Here is a 12786-nt window from a genome sequence, read left to right as displayed (position 1 = left end):
ATATGTTTTTAGCTGTCACAGCATAATAGTCTGATATTCTCATGAATAATGAAACAGCATTGATGCATAGTAGTCACATATTTGGTGTTTATTGTTGATCAAGCAAGCGTAGGTTTGGTAAGTTGTGTCAGTCCCATTCCTGATGCTTCACCCCTCCTTGTGTTTCGGAAATTCCATCCAATTTCACCCATTATTTTTGCTCAGCATTCTGTTTGGTACTGCAATGCCAATAAAATCCATTTGATAGAGCACTAGAAGAAATATAAGAAAACTACAAAAATAATATGCCACCTGGCAACTGCGTGTGTAGATAGTCCAACTGTAGTACAAAATGCATACCTCATAAACATTTCAAAGGTTTAATTAACGGTGTGGATGCAGAAAAAACTGGCTCTCCTCCAATTGGGTTGCAGAGGAAGAGGAAGAGGGGGGGCAGGACAGGGAGGGGGAAAGCAGTGAAATGGAGGAAGAAAGATATACAGGAAAGATAGGAGAGGGGTAAGAATTACATCTTTGATTGGGGAATTCTGGGAGCTCAGTCCCATCAACTGGATACCCCTGGGAAGCATAACCACAACCCTGCTGCTGCACACACACCACACACACACACACACACACACACACACACACACACACACACTGCATATATCACACACAGCAGCAGCAGTTCCAGGGAGTGGCTGGGTTCTTTGGAGGGGGTCTGCTGAGGGTAGCAGAGGGGGAACTTGCTGCCCATTGCCGAGTCGTCAGTGTACCGCTAGCAGACCTCTCGTAAACTCCACGAGAGGAATTCACCCTGGCACTGTCAGACTGAGACACTGATACTGATAACTGCTCATGCACATGGAGTCACAGAGCTACACTACTACAGTATATTGCAGGAGTAGGAATAAGTGTTACACTGTATGTCTGAATAGTGGAAATGCTCACTACCACACACACATCATGTGTACCACAATGTCGTAATCAGGTTAGTGGGTGCATATCCAATATCCCTTTTTTCTCTATGCTTGGAAAAACCAAGCAATCCAAATCAGGGTAGAGGAAACCAAAAAAGCAACAAGCTCATTCTAGCTCAGTGTATCTGCATTGACCCCTCCCTCCATCTCTCTCACTCCCTTTCTCCCACTCATTCCATTTCTCCCTCTTAATTCACCTCTCTCCCTCTCCTTTCTTGGCGTCAGTTTGATGGAGTATCTTTTCATTTATTTGGTTCTCAGCAACAGCCTATCCCACATGCTTATGCACACTTACTATCCTAGTGGCTAGTGTGAGTGTGTGAAAGAGACCCTGCCTATAGCTGCTGAATCCCTGGATTTTTAAGATCGTTCATTTTGAGGTAAGAGATGACCACAGGCTTCACCCCCTGTTTGTTAGAGACCACAGAATCCTGCATTCATTGGATGAGATAATTAATGTTTTATTGTTTGATAGATGCTATGGGCTGATGGGGACTTGGTGTTTATAGGCGTTAACATTTACATTTACATTTACGTCATTTAGCAGACGCTCTTATCCAGAGCGACTTACAAATTGGTGCATTCACCTTATGATAGCCAGTGGGACAACCACTTTACAATTATTATTATTTTATTTTTTTCTACTTTTTTTTTTTTAGAGCATATTTTTAAGCATTGTGATTGCTATTGGTTGCATTTGTTTCATTGGAACAGATAATTTACCCCATTTTAACTGCAATCCGTGTGATTTAAGGATGTATTCTCAGGCATTCTGACTGTATTGTGTGTGAAGTATCTATACCTCACAAAAGCCATGGCTTGGTATCACATTGAGCATTAAAGCCACTTAACTTAACTTCAAAATCATCTCACAGTGCATGATAAGTATCTCAAGGATGACATATTCATATGGGAGTAAGGTACTACATCTGTTCATGTACAGTTATGTTAAAATGGAGAGATTGTAATTAAGAACAATTAAAAGAAAACCTTGTTAAAAGTTTCAAATTATTAATTGGTGGCACTGAAAAGGCCTTTCGACTACTTTGATAATTTTATAAAAATATGACTGTCACTCTAGTAATGAAGGTGTCCGCTAATGCACATGGTCAAAGGGTTGAAGGGCAGTTATTTTGATCTGTGTACACGTGCAACATAGCTGCACGTAAGGATGCAGGCTTGTCTGTCTGTGCATTTGTTTGTGTATCCTGAGCAGCTGCTGAAGTTGTCTGGCTGGGCAGTGTACATTTCACTGTGTGGGTGACAGGTTATTGGTCTCAGGTTGAATCAGGGCCAGAGGAGCTGCTGACTGCAAAAGCAATGTTACATCTAAAATGAGAAGGAGCGATAGCACAGATGTAATATATTACAAACACACAAATACAGTACATACTGTAGTAAAGGCCTACTACTGCACAATTTCAATAAAGAAAATCAGACAGAAGAAATATATTGTGACAGAATTACACCTACATGTAACTGTACAGTATTAGTATGTCCCTGGGGTCTTTAACCTGGGCTAACTATAAATCTAAAACTGTATCAATGACTAATTGACCCAACCATTCACCATGAGAGGCGGCTTGGGAATCAGGTTTTCGTTTATTGTCATGAATCTTGCCCTGGAGGCAGAACTGAGCGATTTCCGCTAGATGGGCCAGCTGCAAAGTCAAAATCAGCTATATCGTAAAGATGAATGAAAACAAAAATGAGCTATTTGGTCTTAATTTAGGTTAGGTTTAAAATCAGATTTTATGACTTTGTGGCTGTGCCAGCTAGTGACCACTCTACAGAGCTGCCTCCAGGACAAGATTCATGACAATAAATGCAAACGTGCACTTGGGAAGGACATTACACTGAATGTGTAATTCAGCTCTGTCACGTCAGGGTCCTAAGATTCATGGGGTATTAATTCTTCACACAGCCTTCTAATAGTGTGGCGTGCCTGGTATAGAATAATATTTCTCTCCTGTGTTAATGGACAGACATGGCTCGCACACACACACACACACACACACACACACACACACAAACACACACACTCACACACACACACAAACACACACACACATACTCTACCCCACTCTGCTGACACACACCTCTATTTGTCTTGTTAATGTTTTTTGAATGTGTATTTTGTACATTTGTGTATCTTTCCCCATCCACCCTTACATCGGCTTGATGTTCTTTTCTCTCCTCCATGTGAACCATTAGAGATAGAGCATACAACAGATGCATCTTTCACACAGGGTTTTGGTTGACAGCAAGCACCTATATGGGTGTCTTGTTGCAGCTCATTGTCTGTCATTGATAACGTTATGCTCACAATAAAGAGAACAATTTATCAGTGGAACCCCATGTTTTTATTGGCAAACAGTGATGTTGGGAATCTCTTTAATCAATGGAGAACATACAATGAACTATTCTGAACAGGCAATTGTTGTGTTTGGAGTTTGTTGATCTAACCTTTAATATGATCATGAATTAATTAGGAATCTCTTCAGTGCCTGTCGGTCCAGTTACATAATGTTTATTTTGTTCAACACCATCAACACCAACCTCTTGGTATAACCCACCCCCCACCCAGTGTCCCCTCCTTCAGACTCGGAGGAGGACGGCCACCCCCGCAGCTACGGGTCCAGAGACTCCATCCTCAGCCGCAGAGGGAAGAACAGCTGGAAGAGGGAGAGAGAGAGGTAACCAAGTGGTGGATAGTAATGATCATTTACTTCGACACATCTCTGGTAGAGTTCAGGTCCATTCCTGGTTTGATGTATACTACATCCATGATGCTACCTGAACAACACTAGGCTCCTCTGATTCCTTCATGCTTATTAGACCTGTTGTAAGTGTAACCGTCAGCAACATGTTTATAGGTTTCCGGTCAGTAATATGGTAGGGGATTTAGACTGCATTATGTTTAGTTTCTGGTTAATAAATGACCTTGCAGTTAAGCTAATGTGGATCTGTTTCCATGGGGTCGCTTTGTTGTCTGTTTGTTCTGCAGCTGGGCTCCATAGCGCTCCAGCACTGGCAGCGGGGGGAAGAAGCGTTCTTCTTTGGGGCTGAACGAAGGTGCAAGCATGCGCTGCTCCACCCTCCTGTGTATCCTGGCGGGGGTGCTGCTGTACCTGGTGCTGGGGGCCTTGGTGTTCCAGGCCCTGGAGGCTCCCCGTGAGGAGGACCAGCACACGCAGCTGCAGGACACACGCAGAGCCTTCCTGGAGAACTACACCTGCGTCAGCCCAGACATCCTGCAGGCCCTCATAGAGGTACACTACACACACTAAGAGAACAAACAGATTAATATGACGGGGATATCAGGCTTTCAGGTAGTCATTCCCCCTCACTTGAACTCAATTCCTGACCTGCCTATGACTCCCATCCCAGGAGGTGGCAGATGCTGTAGGTGCGGGGGTGGATCCTAGCAGCAACTCCTCTACTTTCACAAGCCAATGGGACTTGGCTAGTGCCTTCTTCTTCTCTGGAACCATCATCACCACCATCGGTAGGTCAGCAGCCTGATCTCCCCTATGTTTACACTGACTCTACCTATCCTAAAGCTCTACAACCCATCATCCTCAGGTTTTGGGAACATCTCCCCGAAGACGGAATGGGGGCAGCTGTTCTGTATATTCTATGCCCTGGTTGGGATCCCTCTGTTTGGTATCCTGCTGGCTGGAGTTGGAGACCATCTGGGGACTGGGCTGAGGAAAGCCATCCTCAAAATAGAGTTTATCTTAGCGGTGAGACACTCAACAGTAACTGTTTGGCTGAACGTGTTTCCTCTGTCTTTCTCAGTCTATCAGTATTTCAGTCTCTTCATTTCTTTCATTCCTCTTTTTCATGTTTTCCTCTCTCCCTCTCAGAAATGGAAGGTGAGTCCAACTATTGTTCGTGTCATCTCAGCTGTCCTCTCCATCCTTTTGGGGATAGCCATTTTTGTTGCTATGCCAACGCTGGTGTTTCAGGAGGTGGAGAAGTGGACTCTCCTGGAGGCGTCCTACTTTGTTGTCATCACCCTGACTACAGTGGGCTTTGGAGACTATGTTGCAGGTACTTTCACCACTGCAATTTGGGATTGGGTCAAGGAATCTGTCTCAAAAGGTCAAAACTCTCTTTTCATTGTTGAAACTCTCTTTTCATTGTTGAAACTCTCTTTTCATTGTTGAAACTCTCTTTTCATTGTTGAAACTCTCTTTCATTGTTGAAATTCTCTTTAATTGTTGAAACTCTTTTCATTGTTGAAACTCTCTTTCATTGTTGAAACTCTCTTTCATTGTTGAAACTCTATTTCATTGTGACCCATTAACAGACAGTTGAAGTCGGAAGTTTACATACACTTAGGTTGGAGTAATTAAAACTTGTTTTTCAACCACTCCACAAATTTCTTGTTAACAAACTATAGTTTTGGCAAGTTGGTTAGGACATCTACTTTGTGCATGACACAAGTAATTTTTCCAACAATTGTTTACAGACAGATTATTTCACTTATAATTCACTGTATCACAATTCCAGTGGGTCAGAAGTTTACATACACTAAGTTGACTGTGCCTTTAAACAGCTTGGAAAATTCCAGAAAATGAAATGGCCTCTGGTCTGATTAAACAAAAATAAAACTGTTTGGCCATAATGACCATCGTTATGTTTGGAGGAAAAAGGGGGAGCTTTCAAGCTGAAGAACACCATTCCAACAGTGAAGCACGGGGTGGCAGCATCATGCTGTGGGGGTGCTTTGCTGCAGGAGGGACTGGTGCACTTCACAAAATAGATGGCATCATGAGGAAGGAAAATTATGTGGATATATTGAAGCAACATCTCAAGACATCAGTCAGGAAGTTAAAGCTTGGTCGGAAATGGGTCTTCCAAATGGACAATGACCCCAAGCATACTTCCAAATTTGTGGCAAAATGGCTTAAGGACAACAAAGTCAAGGTATTGGAGTGGCCATAACAAAGCCCTGACCTCAATCCTATAGAAAATGTGTGGGCAGAACTGAAAAAGCGTGTGCGAGCAAGGAGGCCTTCAAACCTGACTCCGTTACACCAGCTCTGTCAGGAGGAATGGGCCAAAATTCACCCAACTTATTGTGGGAAGCATGTGGAAGGCTACCCGAAACATTTGACCCAAGTTAAACAATTTAAAGGCAATGGTACCAAATATTAATTGAGTGTATGTAAACTTCTGACCCACTGGGAATGTGATGAAATAAATAAAAGCTGAAAGAAATCCTTCTCTATTCTGACATTTCACATTCTTAAAATAAAGTGGTGATCCTAACTGACCTAAAACAGGGAATTCTTACTAGGATTAAATGTCAGGAATTGTGAAAAACTGAGTAAATGTATTTGGCTAAGGTGTATGTAGTAAACTTCCAACTTCAACTGTACATGCCTGCTCAGGGTTGGGGAGTAACAGATTACATGTAATCCGTTACATGTAAGGGATTACAAAAAAACTGTAACTGTAATCCGTTACGTTGCCAGCAAAATATTGCAATCAGATAACAGATACTTTTTAAAAACTAGATGATTACTTTGAGGATTACTTTTAAATTCAGAAAGGATGTTTAAGAAAAAAAATCTCTGTTTTCTCAATGACATTCAAATCAGCATTGAAAAAAGGCGTACATTTAAATTTGTTCCACCTGAGCGAGTCTGACCACAAGTCAGAGACCACTATGATGACACACCAAATGGCTTTGATGGATCGCGGGAAAAGAGCAGGAATAGGCTTTTGTAGGCTACAGTCGAAGTTATGTCTTCCAATGGTGCGACTACGGCTGGTGTAGTCTACGGCGATACGGATATAATGTATTATTGATATCTACATAGCACATTGATGTGAATCACATTGCTGCTCTCTCATTTAGCTATTTGCGCCTTACGGATTGTGGTTGTTGTGGATGGCTGTTCACAAATCTAAATGTGTATTTGAACCCAATAATGGTTGAATTCAAGAAGTTTAAGCTGCCTATCAATCATTATGTTTGAAACCAGTGGACAGCCAGTGACAAATGCGCTCTTGCAACAGCTGCATAGTGCAGATATCAGCCTATGGAATAAAAGTGGGCTTTTATTGCTCAATCTAATTCATGCTGATTTTTTTTTTAAAAATCCATAGGCCTAATGACAAATGCTCAAACTCACACACTTTTTATATACTTAAAGGGGCAATCTGTTGTTGCTACATACATTTTTGGATTTATAAATTATATATATATATATATATATATATATATATATATATACAGTGGGGAGAGCAAGTATTTGATACACTGCCGATTTTGCAGGTTTTCCTACTTACAAAGCATGTAGAGGTCTGTAATTTTTATCATAGGTACACCTCAACTGTGAGATGCGGAATCTAGAACAAAAATCCAGAAAATCACATTGTATGATTTTTAAGTAATTAATTTGCATTTTATTGCATGACATAAGTATTTGATACATCAGAAAAGCAGAACTTAATATTTGGTACAGAAACCTTTGTTTGCAATTACATCATACATTTCCTGTAGGTCTTGACCAGGTTTGCACACACTGCAGCAGGGATTTTGGCCCACTCCTCCATACAGACCTTCTCCAGATCCTTCAGGTTTCGGGGATGTCGCTGGGCAATACGGACTTTCAGCTCCCTCCAAAGATTTTCTATTGGGTTCAGGTCTGGAGACTGGCTAGGCCACTCCAGGACCTTGAGATGCTTCTTACGGAGCCACTCCTTAGTTGCCCTGGCTGTGTGTTTCGGGTCGTTGTCATGCTGGAAGACCCAGCCATGACCCATCTTCAATGCTCTTACTGAGGGAAGGAGGTTGTTGGCCAAGATCTCGCGATACATGGCCCCATCCATCCTCCCCTCAATACGGTGCAGTCGTCCTGTCCCCTTTGCAGAAAAGCATCCCCAAAGAATGATGTTTCCACCTCCATGCTTCACGGTTGGGATGGTGTTCTTGGGGTTGTACTCATCCTTCTTCTTCCTCCAAACACGGCGAGTAGAGTTTAGACCAAAAAGCTCTATTTTTGTCTCATCAGACCACATGACCTTCTCCCATTCCTCCTCTGGATCATCCAGATGGTCATTGGCAAACTTCAGATGGGCCTGGACATGCGCTGGCTTGAGCAGGGGGACCTTGCGTGCGCTGCAGGATTTTAATCCATGACGGCGTAGTGTGGTACTAATGGTTTTCTTTGAGACTGTGGTCCCAGCTCTCTTCAGGTCATTGACCAGGTCCTGCCGTGTAGTTCTGGGTTGATCCCTCACCTTCCTCATGATCATTGATGCCCCACGAGGTGAGATCTTGCATGGAGCCCCAGACCGAGGGTGATTGACTGTCATCTTGAACTTCTTCCATTTTCTAATAATTGCGCCAACAGTTGTTGCCTTCTCACCAAGCTGCTTGCCTATTGTCCTGTAGCCCATCCCATTCTTGTGCACGTCTACAATTTTATCCCTGATGTCCTTACACAGCTCTCTGGTCTTGGCCATTGTGGAGAGTTTGGAGTCTGTTTGATTGAGTGTGTGGACAGGTGTCTTTTATACAGGTAACGAGTTCAAACAGGTGCAGTTAATACAGATAATGAGTGGAGAACAGGAGGGCTTCTTTAAAAAAAACTAACAGGTCTGTGAGAGCCGGAATTCTTACTGGTTGGTAGGTGATCAAATACCTATGTCATGCAATAAAATGCAAATTAATTACTTAAAAATCATACAATGTGATTTTCTGGATTTTTGTTTTAGATTCCGTCTCTCACAGTTGAAGTGTACCTATGATAAAAACTACAGACCTCTACATGCTTTGTAAGTAGGAAAACCTGCAAAATCGGCAGTGTATCAAATACTTGTTCTTCCCACTGTATATATACACTACCACTCAAAGGTTTGGACACACCTACTCATTCCCCAAAAAACTTTTTTAAACTATTTTTTACATTGTAGAATAATAGTGAAGACATCAAAACTATGAAATAACACATGTAGTAACCAAAAAAGTGTCAAACAAATCAAAATATATTTTACATTTGAGATTCTTCAAATAGCCTCCCTTTGCCTTGATGACAGCTTTGCACACTCTTGGCATTCTCTCAACCAGCTTCATGAGGTAGTCACCTGGAATGCATTTCAATTAACAGGTGTGCCTTCTTAAAAGTTAATTTGTGGAATTTATTTCCATCTTAATGCGTTTGAGCCAATCAGTTGTGTTGTGACAAGGTAGGGGGGGTATACAGAAGATATCCCTATTTGGTAAAAGACCAAGTCCATATGGCAAGAACAGCTCAAATAAGCAAAGAGAAACGACAGTCCATCATTACTTTAAGACATGAAGGTCAGTCAATACGGAACATTTCAAGAACTTTGAAAGTTTCTTCAAGTGTAGACGCAAAAACCATCAAGCGCTATGATGAAACTGGCTCTCATGAGGACTGCCACAGGAATGGAAGTCCCAGAGTTACCTCTGCTGCAGAGGATAAGTTCATTAGAGTTACCAGCCTCAGAAATTGCAGCCCAAATAAAGGCTTCACAGAGTTGAAGTAACAGACACATCTCAACATCAACTGTTCATAGGGGACTGTGTGAATCAGGATTTCATGGTCGAATTGCTGCAAAGAAACCACTACTAAAGGACACCAATAATAAGAAGAGACCTGCTTGGGCCAAGAAACACGAGCAATGTACATTAGACCTGTGGAAATGTGTCCTTTGGTCTGGAGCCCAAATTTGAGATTTTTGGTTAAAATGCCATGTCTTTGTGAGACGCGGTGTGTGAACGGATGATCTCTGCATGTGTAGTTCCCACCGTAAAGTATGGAGGAGGAGGTGTTATGGTGTCGGGGTGCTTTGCTGGTGACACTGTCTGTGATTTTATTTAGAATTCAAGGCACACTTAACCAGCATGGCTACCACAGCATTCTGCAGCGATACGCCATCCCATCTGGTTTGTGCTTAGTGGGACTATCATTTGTTTTTCAACAGGACAATGACCCAACACACCTCCAGGCTGAGTAAAGGCTATTTTACCAAGAAGGAGAGTGACGGAGTGCTGCATCAGATGACCTGGCCTCCACAATCCCCTGACCTCAACCCAATTGAGATGGGTTGGGATGAGTCGGACCGCAGAGTGAAGGAAAAGCAGAAAACAAGTGCTCAGCATATGTGGGAACTCCATCAAGACTGTTGGAAAAGCATTCCAGGTGAAGCTGGTTGAGAGAATGCCAAGAGTGTGCAAAGCTGTCATCAAGGCAAATGATGGCTATTTGAAGAATCTCAAATATAAAATATATTTTTATTTGTTTAACACTTTTTTGGTTACTACATGATTCCAAATGTGTTATTTCATAGTTTTGATGTCTTCACTATTATTCTACAATTTAAAAAATATTAAAAATAAAGAAAAACCTTGAATGAGTAGGTGTGTCCAAACTTTTGACTGGTACTGTATATGTATATATAACCATAAACTTTAACATTGATATATCTTGCAAAAGATGTTGTTCAATTGGTAACATATATTTTTGTCTTCTTCTAATGCCACTTAAGGGGAAAGTAATCTGAAAGTAACTGAATGTAATCAGATTACATTACTGATTACAATTTTTGACAGGTAACTAGTAACTGTAACGGATTACATTTAGAAAGTAACCAACCCAACCCTGTGCCTGCTACTCCAGATGTAGTTTCACACTGTGTTTGGGCACTAAGTAGTCCAGTCAGGAGCGATAAAATATGGTCAGTCATCAAACTGGACATTTCATTTATTAAATTATTCACAATCGTCCTACAACAGTTGAATTATTAATTGGCTCATCTGTGTGGTTTCATCGCCCCTAGAGTTTTCAGGCAGTGCAATCTGAAATGTTAACTCCTGTGAGATTAACAGCACATCTTTCATGTGTGAACTAACCTGTAGACCTGTAAAGTTGCAGATTCTCCATTATCTACACCTATAAATCCCTATCTATCCTTATCCTCTTGCGTCTCTCTGTCAGGTGATAGCGGAGATGGTGGTAAAGACCACTGGTACAAGCCTCTGGTGTGGTTCTGGATCCTGCTGGGCCTGGCCTACTTTGCCTCTATCCTGTCCATGATTGCAAACTGGCTTCGGGTCCTGTCCAAGAAGACCAGAGCTGAGGTGTGGGGGGGAGTACAACCTTAAAGCAAAAGGGCTGCACCATTCATTTGAAGTCACCTACAGCCACCTGTTCTATTCTTCTCCCTTCCTCTCTTATCAACTCTCTTTTTTTCTGTTGTGACTTTTGTTAAATGCACTTGAAATAAATAGTGATTTGATTTGATCTCTTTCCTCTCTCTCTTCCCAGATGGAGGAGCTCAGAGCCCGTACCACTGACTGGGGTCAGAACATCCAGAACATGTCCGTGGACTTCCGCATGCCAGACGACCCCTTCAAACGACGCAGGCGAAAGCATCGCCATGGTCCTCGCAGCCGGGACCATGGGGCGGGACATGTGTCTGGGACCAGGGCCCCTGGGGAGGGGGACAGGGTTACGGAGAATGGCCAGCTGAACAGCCAATCAGAGACTGGATCGTCCTCATACTCTTACTCCTCCAACGAGTCCGAGTCGGGGTCTGAGACAGGGTCAGAGGCCACACAGTCGGAGCGGGTAGTAGAGGGTAAAGAGAAGGATGTCGATAAGGAGAACACCTTCCCAGTTGCCCTGTATTCCCAGCCTCTGGACTACTTTGGAGAGAACCTGGCATACATTGATGAGTCCTCAGATGCAGTGAGTGGGAAATTACATTTGGATCCCTTATTGGATCCAGCACAGCCCGTCTCTGCACGCTCACGGAAGCCCAAAAAGAGACGGCCCAGAAGACCACCCCCAGAGAAGATCCCCAAAATCAGCCCTACCAAGCCTGAGAAGAAAAAGCCAAATGGAGACATACCCCCTGAAAATCCCCCACCCCCTCCACCAAAGGATGGATGAACCAAATGCTCAAGGGTGAGTTTGTATGTCAACTAAATGAACAGGAACTCCACTGGTAGCAGCACAATTCTCCCCTTGGGAGAGCTTAACGATCTGACTAACCAGGGGTTTGTTTCCAGAACATGTTGAAAGTGGATGGAAGGGAAGAAAAAGAAGAACTGATGTGAGAAGAACTGAACCTGATTGATTATGTTTTATTCACTGCACTGTTCATGTTTCATAAACATTGTTTGAGTGTGTGTATGTCATATATGCCTGATTCAAATATGGAGTGGGCCTTGATGTAATAGTAGAGTGACTTATTCAAATAATCCTAACAAAACTTAATCACATCACTGCATTGACCTGAGGTTGCCTTCGTAGGGTTTTAATAATGTTTTAACGTGCCCCTCTCATCCATGTTTGTTTGAGCGCACCCTACTGGGAAATCATGGAACTGCACAGCCCTGTTTCCTCTGGATAGAATCAGCAACACAAGGGATTTCTAACTCTGAATCAATCCCTATTGTTTGCCTTTATGGAAGAAGAAAAAAGGCCTTACGACAATAACTCTCCCATAATAAATTTCCCCAAATGTCTGGAGACCAAACTTTAGAGAACAAAGCTTTTGGTCTGTAATAGGACAATTCAAGGCAGAAGTAAATCCTGTCCATGCCAATAACCTTATCTGGTCTTGCATGACCTAGCCTAAATATTACAGTAGTGACTTTATTAATGCGTGCACTGTGTACAGCATATGCCATTGTATAAACAGTTTTTAGTATTATTCTTCAAATGTATAGCACACAACTGTCATGTAAAATAAACAACATTTAATGCTATTTTGTGTGTGCATGCATGTGTGAGAGATTTTCCAGCATTTTCATTATTTTCCTGAGGAAGACGAA

General features: G+C 42.3%; 1 protein-coding gene across 2 annotated transcripts; it reads left to right on the top strand.

Annotated features, from left to right (window-relative positions):
- Positions 1 to 1141: 1141 nt before the first annotated feature.
- LOC121580227 (potassium channel subfamily K member 4) lies at positions 1142 to 12712 on the top strand. Of its 2 annotated transcripts, XM_041895277.1 has the most exons (9): positions 1142 to 1339; positions 3547 to 3655; positions 3967 to 4231; positions 4350 to 4467; positions 4545 to 4705; positions 4829 to 5015; positions 10943 to 11085; positions 11273 to 11914; positions 12019 to 12712. In XM_041895277.1, exons 3-8 carry the CDS (start codon positions 4043 to 4045, stop codon positions 11897 to 11899), a joined length of 1425 nt encoding a protein of 474 aa, XP_041751211.1. In that variant the 5' UTR covers positions 1142 to 1339; positions 3547 to 3655; positions 3967 to 4042; the 3' UTR covers positions 11900 to 11914; positions 12019 to 12712. The 2 variants fall into 2 exon arrangements, with proteins under 2 accessions (XP_041751211.1, XP_041751210.1); XM_041895276.1 differs by having other exon boundaries at positions 11273 to 12712.
- The last annotated feature ends 74 nt before the right edge of the window (positions 12713 to 12786 follow it).

The sequence above is a fragment of the Coregonus clupeaformis genome, chromosome 13, assembly GCF_020615455.1.
Source record: "Coregonus clupeaformis isolate EN_2021a chromosome 13, ASM2061545v1, whole genome shotgun sequence".
Lineage (NCBI taxonomy): Eukaryota > Metazoa > Chordata > Actinopteri > Salmoniformes > Salmonidae > Coregonus > Coregonus clupeaformis.
Note: the sequence above shows the minus strand (reverse complement) of the source record. Positions and strands in the feature narration are given on the sequence as shown.